Source organism: Zophobas morio, unplaced genomic scaffold (genome assembly GCF_036711695.1).
Source record: "Zophobas morio isolate AGI-343-1 ecotype UQ-CSIRO unplaced genomic scaffold, CSIRO_AGI_Zmor_V1 ptg000012l, whole genome shotgun sequence".
NCBI lineage: Eukaryota > Metazoa > Arthropoda > Insecta > Coleoptera > Tenebrionidae > Zophobas > Zophobas morio.
In genome coordinates this window covers 22,850,201-22,867,522 of record NW_026972117.1, presented here as the reverse complement: position 1 = coordinate 22,867,522, position 17,322 = coordinate 22,850,201, and the positions used below count along the sequence as shown (strand labels likewise).

Here is a 17,322-nt window from a genome sequence, read left to right as displayed (position 1 = left end):
TGGTCAAATTTTAGAGGTTTCTTTCAAAAGGTCGTCTTTTTTACTTTTTGTTTTATATTCTAATTCCAATTAAGTATTGTCTAAACAGACAATACATCGTACTTTTGTAAAACTGTGTTGAAGCGGACAATTTTTAATTTTTTCCTGTCATCATTCTTAAAAAGAGGACATATTATTACAAGCTATTGAAAAAAATATATAATTCGGGAGGGTGAAATCACTCATAACAGGGATTTTCTCTTCGAAAGTACCACGAAGAGAACTGCGAAGTTCAAAGAAAATGAAGAAGTTAAACGAGAATGCATAGAATATAAATTAGAACTATAGGTATGACACAAAAATCGGATATAATTAGATACTTTAACAAACAAAACAACAAATAGTGGAATTAGATTGAAATATAGTCATATCAATATTAAACATCCACCCAACTCAAATTAAGATCCTTTGAAAATTTAGTTGCTCTTAATTCTCCCTGGATGCCCAGATATTTACATGAATTTTAGGGCTTTGTAGTCTCTATTTAACTTTTCGGGTCGTTTATGGCACTCGTAAAGCGACGAAGCGGCTTCTGTTTTCAGTGCCTACCCTAGATATATTTATATTATTTATTACAAAAATATTTTATTTTTATTATTTGGTATTTCAATGGAAAACAACTGAAAATACAAAAAAATCTTTATTTACTTATTTATATTTATTTAAATATTAAATTATACAAATTGTTGCTTTCTGTACTGAATTATGTAAACAAGAACATATCAATGAGGTAAATTTCTGTATTTAATAAAAAACTCGTCGCTAAAGTGGAGTAGGTAGATAAATATACTTTTTATAAAAATATTTTTATATTTTTCATTCGCAGAAATTCTTTTATTTTTCTTCATTGCATCTACGCGCCTTATTAGAACATTCATTAATAAACTATTTGCTAAAGAAAGATCTATGAAGTAATTGTGGCAAAAGTTACTACCGCTCACAAAAATATTGTCGGTATTTAGCAGTGTCGGATTGCTCCGCCTCCTCATGCGGGTTTCCATAATCCCTAAAGACTTCGATAGAATAAAGTAGACGAGGCTCAAAATTTTCTTTCACTTTTCAGACAGATCTCAGCAAGTTCGTATTGGTGATTATCGTTCTTCTTTTTATCCTGTTTTGTCAGCTGTACCACAAGGTTCTCATTGTGGGTCTATTTTGTTCTTATTGTTTATGTTGCTCATGACCTGAAGATCTTTAGAACAATTCAGTTTAGTACTTGCCAAAATAAGACTGATTTTGCCAAAAGAGTTCCTCTAAGAAAATAAAGGGTAGAAGGTATATCACTTGGCAAAATCAATCTTATCTTGGCAAGTATTGGCCCCACCCACCCACCAGTATTTAATAAGGTAAGACTGATTGTGCAAATGGCATACCTTCTAAAAAAACAGAGGGTGGGTGGGCGGGCCTAGTATTTAATAAGATAAGAGTGATTGTGCAAATTGCATACCTTCTAAGAAAACAGAGGGTGGGTGGGCGGGGCTAGTATTTAATAAATATAAATATTTGAACTACTAACGTATAGTCTTCACGTAAGTTAAGAACAAGGAGTTTTTTGGAATTGTAGGTTTCCTGTATGATATAACTTGAATGGCACCTGTCACTTTTGATTTGATTGATTTGTCAGTAATAATAAAAACTGATTTTATAATTTACGTCTGTGATAACTCAAATGTCATTTCCTTTCCGAGTATCGAAATGATCTGACGACCTCAGAAATAAAAAGTAATTAATAAAACTTATTTAACTTATTGTTACGAAATAAACCCACACGCCGCCCCGGTACGACGCCTATGGGCCATCGAGACCTTTCTGGTCGTACGCCGGTGATGACTCATCTGGAGCCGGCTAGCGGAAGTCTCGATTGCGGGGTCTAGAAAAAACCTAGAAGCGGCGTTCGCGATTCATCTAGAGAAATGCAGGGATTTAAATAGAGGTCACCGCCAGGAACGATTATTCAGTCGAACCACGAGTCCAGCGAATGTTAAGAAGAGTGAACGAATGCATTCAAGTTGCACCACGGAGTTATTCTGTACATAACCACTGTAATAGTTAGTCGTGTAATTCGAGTTATTAAGAAATAAATTATTGAGTTTATCCACGCCGATTTCAATGACGCGTTCAACGTAAGATTATGTTATATGGTTTTCATTAATCTTGACATGCAGAGAAATAAGACACAGAAATGACAACTATTGGTAAAATCAATGCACAAATTCTACAGTTTCCAGAAATTGTACTAAGCTAATCCTTTTACAACTTTAACAATGAGATACAACAACCATAGTGGGTTGTGTATATATTGTTACGGTGTACAGGCGAATAAAATTGGCGTAGGTAAAACTCAACAATTTATTCCTTAATAACTCGAATTTACACTATTAATTATTGCAGCGGTTATGTACAAAAATTATTCCGGCGAATTTCACTCTTGACTCTACTAGCCGAATAATCCCTTCTCCAAAGGTGGACTCTATTTAAAACAGCACGCGGTCCTTCTCGAAACCCTACGTCACCGCTTCTAGATTACTCCGGAACTCCCATTCGCGACTTCCGTTTCCAGACGTTTCTTTAGCGCTCCGTCGTTCAGTCGCATTGAGGATGAATCATCATCGGGGTAAAACCAGATTAAATGAAGACAGACTATAGTGCGACAACACTCAATTAATTTGTTATTGCTGTTGTGTGAATCGCAATGACTGAAGATTTGATATAAGGTTTGGTACATGTTGTCAGAAAAAAGAAGCATGTGTTCTAGTGAAAATATACATATACGTATTAATTGTTATTTTTTTTTATGTGATAATCTTAACAAAAAAAAATATGTTGATGACAATCAACAGACAAATTTTCGATCTTGTCGAAATTTTCTGAAGTACCTACTTGATAAATGCAATTTTCAACATCATTATTATCCTATTTTATCTGATCTTTCACAATGAAAAACATGATAAATATAAATATAGTGTGTAACATTACGTGGAATTTGACCATTTTGTCATTCAATTGATGCAAGTGGCATTTAAGTGAATCATTCAGCGCATCTTTCAAGTTATTTGGTCATTCTGTTTATGAATGCTAATTTATATCTGTGATTATCACAACTCAAACATTTAGCTTAATATAAAAGCACTAGCTGACCCCGTGAACTTCGTTTCACCTACAATTTAATTTTGAATCTGCAAAATCGAATGCTTTGAAATCTTGCAGATGTTTTAAACATATCATAAGCATAAGAAATTTTTATTCAAAATATATTTACTTATCTTCTCCAAAAAATTGATGACGTCAGCCCAAAATTTTGCCAAATGAATCCTATCTAAAATGTCCAAAATAGGATGAGACTATACTTGTGATTTATCATTCCATTCATATTTTTTAGTTTTGCTTATAGGGGGTGTCTCAAAAAAATTAATCACTGAGTCAATTTATTTTATTGATTTAATCAAGAATTGCAAAACTGAATTTTGAAATATTGCAGACGTTTTGAAGTTATTGTTTGACATGGTAGGTTTTCAATCAAAATATATATATCTGTTTATCAAGCCCAAAAACTTGAAGACGTCATCTCAAGATTTTGCCGAATAAATCCTATCTAAAATGTGGAAAATATCATCAGTATATTTTCGTAATTTATCATTGCATTCATATTTTTTAGATTTGCTTTTACAGTGACTCAAAAAAATATATAGATCAGTCAATTTATTTTAGTGAATAACTCAAGAGTTGCAAAAATGAATACTTTGAGATCTTGCAGACGTTTTAAAGTTATTGTAAGCATGGTAAATTGTTAAGAATATTTATTTATCCCCCCAAAAAATTGATGGAATGGCTCACTCGATTTTCGCAGATAATTTTGGGAACGCAATACAGTTATTTTTAGTATTACACTGCACCAATCCAAGGTGGTATACGTGTTGATAGTAAATGTTGATTAGGTCATCACAAAATTGTGTGAAGAAAAGACTCAACTCGAAAATGCTGAATATGTTTCATTATAATTTTAGTGCGAAGGAATCGTTCAATCAATTTTTTGACAATGGTTGATATAAATAAAACTCAGTAGATGCTCATCCTCGAAATACGAAGTATCTACTCGAATATCAAATCAAAATATTTCTAGTTTTTCTAGATGATACTAATACTTCAGTAAGTAACAGTTGATGCTCAAGTAGCATCTCGATACAACAAAAAATGACAACAGTGACAGTGTTCAACCATCAAGGCAAAAATCGAGTCACCAAAGTATAAGTACTGCACAATTTATGCATAAATAAAAGTTAATTACATGAAAAGTTTTCGATATTCCTGCTCCTAATGTGTTTTTCAAACTGAATGCACCTTTTGACGACGTTCCACATTCATGAAAGTCACCATGTTTAGTTAAAATTCACTCTTACAACGATCCTACTGGTTTTCTAAGCTGCTTTACAGACAGCTCAGTTATTTGCCACGCCGATGCTCATTTCTAGATTAAATGCTCACAAAACGCGTAGATGTTCAGTTTGTGTCCGGAGAGATACAATGTTTCCAAGTAGGTACTCAGTACATAGAGTAGATGCTCAGGTATGTAAGAGTAATAATGAAGTAGGTACTTCGTACTTTGAATATGAGTATCTATTCAGTTTTATTCATACCACCCAATGTCTCGCTTCATTGTTTGATTATGTTGATTATGAGCACAACGCTGATCAACTTCCATATCCGAATTACCCATGAAATAAATCATTGCGGTTTGCACCTGAGGTAGTTCGTCGCACATTTGATTGACTTCGTGGACCTATGTGAGCTTGTCGTCTTCTCGGCATTTTAATGAACGTCATAAAACGACACAGAATTATTTTCACAGTCAATCAAATCTGTAAATTTTGTCTTGAGAATTTTAAAATATTGAAAACTTCAAATTAAATCCTCGAATAACGGTAAAGTTTGAGGTTTTGTCGAAACCAACAAAGTGAATATAGGTAAATAGAATGGCAGATCAAAATGAATAAGAAACTTTCGCAATGTGTAATTAAATTTACTTTAACCAAGACTTTTCTTAAAATAAACGACGTTTTTTTTTACGAAAAAACAAAGAACGATTTGAAATGCAATATACTTTTCACAATCGCACGGAAGAATTAGTTTTGTATGACACGTCAGTTAGACGACAGGTCCGTCAGAAACGCCAACTATTGAAATTAATTGGAAGTGGCGATTCCCATACAAAATTTTTAGAATTTTTTTATTTTTTAACTGTTCTTTTAAGTTATCCTTATTTTTTTATTTATAAACCATCCCCGTAATATAAAAAAATTTTCACATCGGTCAAGCCGTTTTTGAGTCTTAGCGAGACTAACAGGAGAACAGCAATTGATTTTTATTTTATAGACGATTAAAAAATGGGGGTTGGTGAAAGTTTAGGGTTATGTGTATTTTTTGATGCCAAATCTTAAAAAAATAAAAATAAAAAATTTTGTCCAAAAAATAGACAAAAATTTTTTAGGGTGGGCCACCCTTATCACTTAGGGGTTTAAATAGTAATTTACGCAACTAGTTCGGGATAGCCTGCTTCCCGCATGAACGCTTGTTTGAGGCACGACCGAAGGGAGTGCCGCATTTGCGTGAATGCGGGAAGCAGGCTCACGAACGTGTTGTGTACAATATTTTTTGCGACGAATAAACCTTTAAACTGAAGAGATTAACTGTGAGTTATTTATAAACAACGCCATTGACAGCGCTGTCAACACGTCACAATGTTGACACTACCCGAGTATTTTAAGGTTACCATGGCAACGGGAAGTTAAATGCACGTGTGCGGGAAGTTCGTCCTCCCCCACTCTGGTGAATGCGCGAAAGCTATCAAAAAAGGTCATGAGTGCAAAAAAATAGTTTACAACCTATTGTCAGACCTATCGAATATACATAAAAAATTTCATACAAATCGGTCAACCCACTTCGGAGAAGTTCGGTTACAAACAGTGACGCGAGAATTTTATACATAAGGTAATAATGCATTATTATTTTAGAACAAATTTCATTACCATAAAAAAGGTTATACTGACTCGACCTTAAAAGATAGACATATGCTGTCGCGGAGTTTTCTTTAGAACTTTTAGAGGGGAACAATTTCGTCATACATGATTTTTACGTAACTTTAACCGTTTAAGCAGCGTAAGCAACGGAAGCTGTCAAAGGAGGAATAATTTTCCCGTTTTTCCGAATTTTTCAGTGCTACTTCGCTTCTAATGATCGTAGCGTGATGTTATATAGCCTATATGTAGATATGATACATGGACTATCCAACATAAAAAGATTTTTTGAATTTGAACCAGTAGTTTCTGAGATTAGCGTGTTCAAATAAACAACAGCTTCAGCTTTATTATATAAGTATAGATAATTTGGTTAGCATTTTACACCATATTCCTAAGATCCATCAAAAATTTTACAGCAAACAGTTCAATCCAACGAACGTACGTCAGAAAATTAAATTATGACAATTCAGAATCATGTGTCAAGATGATTTCGAAAATATTTGCTACTAAATTAAACACCAAATGCTAAATTTAACGCAATTTTAGACAAAGAAATATTTTCTTTACATTTAATTTAAATTAATAAAGAAATATCTTCGATCAATCGTATGTGAAGAACGTTTAAAAGCACTTGCTTTATAAGTAAAGAGAAAGAAATAAAAAAAAAATGTCTAATGCTATAAATAAATGGTTAAAAAATCACATGTATAATAAATAAAATCATTGGCAAGCATTTTTCTGTCTTTTTGAAAATTTTGATGTAGTCTATGGCTGGTGTGCATTTTTATTTTAGTTAATTTTGAGACATCCTGATTAAAGGGCAGGACAAATGTGATGAACTTTTGTTTTTCTAATCAACGTTTCTCACCTCTTTGTTAAAATAACTCGCTATTCTGGTGGTCTTGCACGTACATATGTACTTGTATAAAACTACAAGATTGCTTTATGAAACGAATAAAATATACCAATGAATATTGACCGTAAAATAACCAAATCATAAAAACAAAATACTTCAAACAAATACAATTAATAATGAAAATTATTATTACCAGATGATAACCTACATTTCATAACCCCTAGTTGGGAATAGCAGGTTTCCCGTTTCCGTCGGCCTATCAATTTGGATGGAGGACTTAGCTGTGAAGCAACAGATTGGGAAAATACTATAGATAGCATGATTGAGCAAGCTGGCTCAAATTTTTTTCATATTTTCCCGTTCCACTTTTGATTAATTATTACGTTACGATATTTTCAGTAAATATAAATGGGTTTATGGATTTATTTTGTATCTAATTCGGTCAGCTGACTTGCTGATTACGAGAAATATATATTCACTTCTACTTTACATTCATAGTTCCTAGTAACATAGTACATACATAGTTAAGTTTGCCTAAACGTAACGTCAGAGTGATGTTTTACTTAAATTGTGAAGACAGGCTTTACAAGTGCATATAATTTGTTGAAAACTGTGTAAAAATAAGTACTTTATCTTTTGCTTTTCAATAAGGTGTTATGAAATCAGTTGCTTCTTTCAAAATATCTATCACATTTCCTTACCTGTTTATTCTTTTATTTGTGTCACTATTATTTTATATGTCATAATATACATCCTGAGATAATTTTCGTGGAAAGATTATTGTGTAAGAGCATTCAATTTCGGCCATCAAGTAGTAATTAAGTAGTCATGATAAAAATGTTCACCCATTCAAAATACAATTTCATTCAAGTTTAAAGTAAATAAATTAGAAGAGAAAGACGGTCTGTAAAATGTCAAAAATTGCTCCAATAAATATGTTCCGGAAAGGTATCTAGTATAAATCAAATCAAAATCTTAAAACCGTGTCGTAATGTAGTCTTGCTTGAAGATTGTAGCAATCTGCGTCGGTTTTATTGTTTTGTGTGGAGAAAACTGCGTAACCACCTAGGTTTTTAAAATTTCTTCCACTCATATCGCACATTAAATAAGTTTTATCACTGTTGCGCACATGCAGTTGGATGGGGTTCCCTATACATTTTTTGACTGCAAATTTTGTTGACCTGCGCAGTAAAAAAGTTTGATTTGACATATAAAGGTAGCATTTCTAGAGTTTACCTTTAATTTCAACATTCAGACAAGTGCATTAATTCTGTGACAGTCGATTGTAACTTCTGGAAATTATCCACGGTAAGTGATTTATAATTTTGATTTTGATATTTTTAAAAAAATGTTTAGTTTTGCATTTATTAGAATATTCATATTATTTTCAAAACTGTTCTAGAGTGTTTTATACACACTGTAAATAAGTTCATACTATTGTGGTACAGACTGAGAAGCGGTAGTTCATATACTTGCATTTTTTTTTAATAAAATTATTTCGTTTAAATTGTACCGTTGTGATGTCAAATTTTCATAATAAAATTAAAAGGTATGTGGTGTCAAATTATAAGTCAAAGAATAATATTTTAATTCCCGATGTTTAACTTTTTAATAAATAAGAATAAAATAAAAACTGTATTATCTTATAATGCGGAACAATTTGTTGTTTTATTGTCAAAATATTGATGAGAAGTAATATAATTTCCACTTCTATTTTAATTTTTCTGGTAAAATAGTTTTAATATTTTATTTTTTTAGATTATTATGCGGCAATATAGTTATTTTGTTGTTTTATATCAGTTTTGTATTATTAATTTCGAAGTTTATTCAAACCATGGCACAAATTTAAGAAATTATTTTACTCCACTTATAAATTGTTATTTTATTTATTACTTAATATATACCTGTAGGACTAGTTTAATCACTTCTGTTTTTACCTAAAGAACTAGTAAAGTGCACACTGATTTTATATTTTCAAATAACATGTACAACTTTGTACATATAAAGTCCAGCATCAAGACCATGAACAAAATACAAAGTGAATCACTCGTAGATAAGATCTACGATATCAATTTTGAACTTATTACAGCTGCATCTGGATAACGGAAGTGCTATTATCAGTTATGAAATTACTGTGTTAACTGTGACATTTATTTTAATAAAAAAATATGTGCTAGGCACATTTATTATAACAACAATGGAATTTAAAAAGTTTAACTTTTTTTTTCAGGTTTCTTAATACAAAAACAAGAACAACTGTAACTAATGTTTCGTAAAAGCATACGAGGTCTACAAAATTGTAGTAATTTGGTACTTAATTTTACAAGAAATATACAGTTAAGTAAGTAATCCTATTTCTTTAGTTGTAATAGCTTAAGATTTTGCACATAAGTCGTTCATGTACACTCATCCTCAACACAGACAAGCACATGGTTGAGTCGATAAGATAAAAGTAAACATCGCATAGTTGGCTGTGAGCCATCTCTGATTTGTAATGTGATATTTTTTTATATCTTATATCAATCTTATCAAACTCAAGATTTAAACAGTCTTCAATTTTTTTATTTCAAAACACAGTCTTAAAACCCACTATTGTTGAAACATACCTGTGCATTAACGATGTTCAGTGCTTATTTGAATTTATTGACTAAGCTCAAAACCAAGTTGGACCCATTTTGGACCTACCGGTATATCTATATATAAACTTATCAGTGCCTGATCATGTTTATTGTTTTTGATAACGTTCTTGTATATAAATGTTTTCTGATATTATTACTGTTTTCTTGTTCTAGATGTATCTGAAACGAAAAGTGCACTTCTTTCAGAAGTGGCAGTGGCGCCCTCACATTCTTACAGTGACAATAAAGTAACAATTGTGGGTGTTGGTCAAGTGGGAATGGCAGTAACATTCAGTATTCTAGCTCAAGTAATTTTTAGAGAAATACTTTTGGCGTATCTAAGAGTATTACATTTTCCTGTTTTAGGGAATCTCACATGATGTTGTTCTTCTCGACTCTGAAAAAAATAAACTCAGAGGAGAAATGTTAGACCTACAACATGGATCGTTATTTCTAAAAAACCCCAAAATCAACGCCAGTACTGGTAAGTGATTGTTTGATTAGTGGTTGGAGACCAAAACTTATTTTCGCCTATCTTTAGACATAAAAGATTTCAGATACAGAAAAATTAATTCAGACATTTAGTTAGGTATGCCAGTTATAGATTCCAGAAAACGATTTTCTTTATAATTCGATGCTCCTAAATGTTTGAACAACCTGTTATTCAAGCATCTGTTATTAATTTTCAAATTAGCAGTTATGCTATTCTAATTTATCGTAAGAGTTGAATGTGCGTTCGTTCCAGGAAAGGAGACTTTTATTATGATGGCCTTCTGAAATACTTACCTTGTTATTTCGAAGGTTAAAAACGTGTTGATACCAAAAATTCGAACTAATTAAACCTTGAAAGCTGGGGAATTATAATCAAATACCAGTACTTTTGTCCTGGCTTGCAATGATTTTAATTATTTAATAACGAAATTAATGATACGAAGACTAAAAAATTATAATTTGTTTTAGATTATGCTGCCACTGCTGGATCACGGCTCTGTATAGTAACGGCAGGGGCTCGTCAACGTGAAGGAGAATCACGTTTAGATCTAGTTCAGCGAAACGTTGATATTTTTAAACACATGATACCAAATCTAGTTAAATACTCACCAAACACAATTTTACTAATCGTAAGCAATCCTGTCGATATTCTAACTTACGTTGCTTGGAAGTTGAGCGGATTGCCTAAAAACAGGGTCATTGGATCAGGAACTAATCTTGATTCTTCAAGATTCCGATTCCTGATGTCCCAAAGACTTGGAATTGCTCCAGGTAGTTGTCATGGGTGGATTATTGGAGAACATGGAGACAGTAGTGGTAGGTTATACTGTAAAAAAATCATAAAAGTCTAGATTAACTTTATTGTCACACTTTAAACTCCTTTACGACAATTTTTTGGACAGATGTACATGTTGTATTTTATTAAAGACTGAATTTTTTTGTAGTTGCGGTGTGGTCTGGAGTGAATATCGCTGGAGTTCGTATACGTGATATAAACCCAGTGGTAGGAACACGAGAAGATCTTGAAAAATGGGAAGAAGTGCACAGGAATGTTGTAGATTCTGCTTATCAAGTTATCAAGTTGAAGGGTTATACAAACTGGGCCATAGGTCTAAGCTCTGCATCGCTGGCACACAGTATTCTCAAAAACAGTTTTAATATCCACGCTGCGTCAGTTGACGTTAAGGTATAGTAAAGAATACATTAAAACGGAAAATAATAATAGTAGCAATAACAGATTATACAAAATATTTGATCTTTTGTTTAAATGCGGTCGTATACTTTGCTCTATGATTTTTAATTGACAGTTGATATAATAAGAAAAATAGTTGTTATAAATTCGAAAGGTGCACCATTAATTAAATCAAAGGGTGTAGAAACAAAAAACATAAAAGCTAAGCAAGCTTTTTAAAACGGTGTAACTTTTTATTAAATTCGAAAAATTACACAGATTACTACAAAACAATGGACCGGACACTTCTTCAAAATTGGCTGGTTAATCAGTATATTTTTAATTGCAACGAGAGTGTGTGGTGGTAATGGACAATGCACCATATGATTCGGTGCAGTTAGACAAACAACCCACATTTTCTATTTGATAAAAACGTTTAGAAAAAATAACAATTTTCTAGTATATAATTATGGAACAATTTGCCAATTTCTGCAACTTTTTTGCTTTATTAAAAATTTAAATTGTGTTCTCTTGTTGGAGCCCGCAACAGAACTCTTTATATTCAATAAAATTACTAACTTCTGAATATTGAATTAATTAGTTTAATAATAATGTTTCTTGATGATATTTAAGCGGTGTAATGGTTACGTTTCCGACAAAATTCATATCTTTAAATAGGTGACTAAAAGAATGTCTTTCGGAAGAAACTTTAGGTGACCAACTCACTAGATTTCCATGGCTTGCTGTGGTTTAAAAATGTCGTAACATCACTGGGAAAAATGCATTTTTAAAATTTACTATAATAGAATACTTTTTTTGTATATAATACTATTCTATAACATTTTGTCTAAAGAATCAGAGAAAGAACATTTTTCAATAAGCTTCTTATGTGAGCGAACTTTTTTTAGATTTCAGATTAGAGTGAGCCATGGAAATATTTGCATTTTAATCAAAGAGAGGACAAATATTTCCATGACCAACTCTAATCTCAAAACTTTTTGATCACTCGTTACTTATTTTTTTTTTGCAAATACATAGACCATGTGCTGAAATTTTTTTTGTAAATTTTTCACATATTTGTGAAATTAATGCAATGAAAGAGCCAAAAAGTAGTTAGTTAACATTCCTTAAAAAATGTCATGTGTTATATAACCAGTAAAACAGTTTATTACTGCATTGCTTTATGAAACCCGTGTCTGCTTGCATTTTTAATTACCTTTAATATTTACTACTTAAAAATGATTTAGTACTTTTTTACATCCCACAAAAGCATTTGAAACTTCGCACAAAAGAGGCAGTAAAATATAGAAATAAATTTTCATATGTATTCAAAATGAAAGCAACTGTCGAGAGCTTTATTTGTAACTAAAATATTGATTTATTTTAATTTCCTACCTAAAATTTAAAGCTTTACACACATCTTCAAGAATTAATTTTCTGTTTTGAATTTTTAGGGCTACCATGGTATCACAGATGACGTGTTTTTGTCATTACCAGTAGTTTTAGGCGAAAATGGACTATCTCAAGTTGTGGTACAACGTTTGAGTGATTTGGAAATGCTTCAACTTCAGAGATCCGCTTCTTGTATACAGGATGTGCAATCTAATCTTAAACTTTAATCAAATGATCTACTTTTAGTTGTTTTGACAACTATGTTGTACAGATGTAATATCAGAATAGTGTTATTTTTATATTTAATTTAGATTTATTTCATTTTTTTGTACATAGCTATGTATAAGGTAAAATAAATAACTCAAAAATGACGAATAGTATTTTATTACGAGTAATTATAAAAATTAAATTTGCTTTTTAACTACTATTGATTAAAATAATATTTCACAAAAATATTACAGTTTCATTTTGTTGCTATAAACAGATAATACAGTGAATATTTACGAATCACTTTAAGTAAAAGTGAACAAATTCTGTTAATATTTTCGTAATGGATATTTTTGTATTAGAAACATGTAAAACTTTCGATGATGTTTTATATGCCCTTTGGAAAGTTTACATACTTTCAGATTATAGATTTTTAATTCAAAACAAAAGTTGTCCCAATATTCTTTGTTTAAACAAAAAAAATACAGTTTTTTGTAGCGTTAAAGACATTGAAGACGTTAAAGACTTTAGAAAAGGCTTTAAAAACTCTTGAAACATTAGAGATTCTAGGACTTGGAGTTTTTAGAAACCTTGGAAACTGTAGAGACTTTAGAGACTTTGGGGTTTAAGAAAAGGTTTTAAAAACTCTTGAAACTTAGGACATGTTACAACTTTTGAAACTCTAGAAACTTTATAGACTTTAGGGACTTTGAAGACTTTGAAAATTTTTGAGGCTTTAGAAACTGTACAGACTTTAGATTTTAGAGACTTTAGAAACTTTAGTTACATTAGAGACTCCAGAGAGTTCAGACACTTTGAAGACTGCAGAGTCTTCATAAACTTCAGAGACGAGAAATTTTAGCGGCCCTAGAAGCTATAGAAACTTTAAAGTTTTTGGGCACATAAGAACTTCAGGGAGTGAGAACCTCTAAGGGTTTTAGAGTTTTTACGAACTTTTGATATTTTAGAGATTTTATAGACATTGAAGGCACTAGAAGCTTTAGAGGCTTAATAAATTTTAGAGACTTTAGGGTCCTTAACAACTTTAGGAACTTTCAACACTTGGTTTTAAATACTCTCGCGATTTTGCAGACTTTAGAAGCTTTGGAAGCCTTAAAGATTTTATATTTAGGCTTCAGAATCAGTTGCAGAGACTATGGGGATTTTGGAGAATTTATACATTTTAAAAAATTCGCAGACTTTAAACCCCTACAGACTTCAGAGGCTTTAGAGTTTTTAGGTGCTTTAGGAACTTCAGGGACCTTAAAAACTATAAAAGTTTTAGGGTTTTTAGTAACTTCAGAACTTTAGACACTTTAGGCACTTTGGACACTTTAGGAACTTTAGACGCTTTGGGGACACTTTAAAGACGTTGGAGACTTTAGAAAAGGCTTTAAAAACTCTTGAAACTTTGGAGATTTTAAGACTGAAATGGTACAAACTTTAGGCATTGTAGAAACTGTGGAGATTTTAGAAACCCTAGAGATTTAAAAAATCTAGAAATTTTAGAGACCAACCTTATCTAAAAAATAGACGCTACGGACTCCAAGATTTTTTCAATTTTCTTCAAAAATTAAAAGATTTTACCGTTTTTGGTAATTTTAGATATTTTAGAGACTGTAAATGCGTTAGAGATTTTAGAGACTTACGGTATTTTAGAAATTTCAGAGACATTGGAGGCTGTAGAGGCTTAGAATTTTTGAGAATTTTGGAAAGTTTTGAGACTCTTCTAGAGGTTTAACATACTCTTGACACTTTAGATTCTTGAAATTCTTTCAAAATCAAAACACCAATGACTTCCAAATAGACGATACAGACAAAAACATTACTTTTCACGACAATCGCTAGGGCAGAAGGTCAAATTTGTTAAGAAGTTTAGGAACTTAAAATACTTTAGAAGAGACTTTAAATATTCTTGAGACTTTAAATTCTTTCCAATTTTTTCAAAATTAAAACACGAAGAGTCTCTACGATTCTTTTAAAATCTTTCAAAAAAGTAGACGATACGGACTCCAAAAGTTTTCGAAGTTTTAGGATTAAGAATGCTCGGGACTTTTAAGGCTTTAGATGAAGAATTAGCGACTTTTGAAATTTTGAAAAATTTAGAGACTAGAACCTTAGAGATTGGATTGGATCAGGAACTTTAGGGGCCTCGGAAACTTGAAATTTTAAAATCGTTGGAGAATCTTTAGAAGTTTATTTTTAGTTTTTCGAAATTTAGCTATTTTACAGACATAATAAGCATTAGAGACCTCAGAAGAGGTTTTAGAGACCTTGGAGATTTTGGACGTCCTAGAGGTTTCAGAGGTTCGAAAGCTTCAATCTTTAAGAACTTTAGAAACATGTAAAAATTTGAAGACGTTAAACGCTTTAGAAAAGGCTTTAGAAACTTTGGAAACTCTAGAGACTAGAAATTTTAGAGACTTGGGGATTTTAGAAAAGGTTTTAAAAATTCTTGAAACTTAGGAAATGTTAGAACTTTTGAAACTCCAGAAACTTTAAGGACTGTAGAGACTTTAGAGATATTAAAAACTTTAGAGACTTTATAAACTATTGAAACTCCGGAGATTTTAAAACTTTGAAATTGTAGAAGCTTTAGAGACTGTAAAGACCTTATCTAAAATTTCCAAAATTTTTAGTTTTTTGAGACTCTAGAAACTGTAAGACTTCAGAAACTTAGACATTAGAAATTTTAGTTAAAGACATTACGGACTTTATAAATATTAGAGACTTTACAGACTTTGGGAACGTTATAGATTTTAGTTATTTTAAAGACATTGTAACTTAAAAAAATTCTTGAAACTTCGGAGATTTTAAGATTTTTGCAATTTTAGAAATTCTAGAGATTGTAGAGACTTCAGAGATTTTAGAAACCTTAGAGATCTTAAAAACTCGGAGTCCCTTTACATACTTTAGAGACCTTAGAGTCTTTAAAGACTTTAGAGACTTTAGAAAAATTCCTTCAAGATCAGAAGATGACGGTCACCGTCAGGACTTTTGAGACTTCAGAACAAGGTTTAGAAACTTTAGAGAGTTTAGTGTAGAGTTTTTAGGTACTTCTCGAAATTCAGGAGCCTTTGAAACCTTAGAGGTTTTAGCTTTGTTTTTAATTCAGGTATTTAACAGACTTTGGAGATGTTGAACACTTTGGCCGAGGTTTTAGAAACTTTTAAGATTTTGAAGGCGCGAGAGGTTTTAGATTTCAGGGGATCAAAAACTTTAGTCTTTAAGAACTTTATAAAGTTTGCTACTTTAAAAAACCTGCAGACTTTGGATACTTTCAATATCAAATTCTTTTCAAATTTTTAAAAAAATATTCAAGGGACTATAACATTCTTTTAAACTTTTGGGATTTTAGAGGCGTTAGAAGCATTATGGGCTCTAGGAACTTTGAGGATTTTTGAGACTTTTGAGACGTAAACAGAAGCTTTAGGGAGTTTGGAAATATTGGGGACTTTAGAACCTTTAGGATTTTAGGCTTATCCGCAGAAAATAAAAACATGACCACATGCTCGACGAAAATTTCGTGTATAAAAAGTGCGTAGAACTTAATAGTTACTTACACAAATATTATTAACATATCATTCCTAGAAAATTAACGTTTTAATAACTTGACAGTGCGTTTTAGTTATCACATAAATACTATAACAGTACATTTAATTGTTGTTTTTAAGCAACAAGTCAACAATTGTGTGCGATAGTACACTATTTTTACTATAATTATGAAAAATCGTACAAGTCTATCTGATAAAAATTAGTATAAAAGACTGTATTTTGGGTCTGAAAACTTCAGTCTTCAAGTCTTCACTAAGAAACATGAAGTTGCTACTGGTTTTCGTTGTTGTCTTCATCGCCAGTGAGTATATTGTTGTGTTTTTGAGTACAACAAACTCCACCTAAGTAAAATATAAACAGTTAGAAGTTAACCAGTAAAACCCCTAAAAATTTAGTCACGATGCACTATAAAAATGGGCTCTTTAATTTTCTTAAAGCCAAGTGTTTTTTGTTAAGCAAATTCTCGGGTTGGTGTTGTCGTACTTATGAAATTTCTGTCACAACAGCGAAGTAATTATCAAAACATATAAATATATATTACGAGTCCATAAACATTATGTATGTTATGTATATCTTTTCTAGCTGAAATTGGCGCTTTCTCCGTAAATATTATCTATTATACGGAAGGAGAAAAACATGGTTTCAAGATTGATAATATGACATCGGAAACAGAAGTTCAAACACTGAGAGAAGCAGTTGCCGATAAACTGAAACAGAAAGAGTCATTACTGTATTTGAAGTATAAAAATGATCATTTATTTCCTTGGAAAACCCTTGGATCTTACGAAATTGGCGAAGGTTCCGAACTCGTAGCCAACGAAGTATAATGTAATAACAACAATAATTCATCAAAAACACTTGTACCCACGCGTGGAATTTGGTTCTAACTGAAAATATTGCAGAATATAAAAATACAACATAAGTTTTGCTGTTTTTATTACATCAAATTCTTCAAACTTTACAACGTTATTAAATTGG

The 17,322-nt window shown here is 31.5% G+C and overlaps 1 protein-coding gene across 2 annotated transcripts; it reads left to right on the top strand.

Annotated features, from left to right (window-relative positions):
• The first annotated feature begins 7,980 nt into the window (after positions 1-7,980).
• LOC135128433 (L-lactate dehydrogenase-like) lies at positions 7,981-12,953 on the top strand. Of its 2 annotated transcripts, XM_064055339.1 has the most exons (7): positions 7,981-8,217; positions 9,140-9,250; positions 9,702-9,835; positions 9,894-10,011; positions 10,488-10,835; positions 10,964-11,205; positions 12,645-12,953. In XM_064055339.1, exons 2-7 carry the CDS (start codon positions 9,175-9,177, stop codon positions 12,807-12,809), a joined length of 1,083 nt encoding a protein of 360 aa, XP_063911409.1. In that variant the 5' UTR covers positions 7,981-8,217; positions 9,140-9,174; the 3' UTR covers positions 12,810-12,953. The 2 variants fall into 2 exon arrangements, with proteins under 2 accessions (XP_063911409.1, XP_063911410.1); XM_064055340.1 differs by lacking the exons at positions 7,981-8,217; positions 9,140-9,250 and adding an exon at positions 9,337-9,596.
• The last annotated feature ends 4,369 nt before the right edge of the window (positions 12,954-17,322 follow it).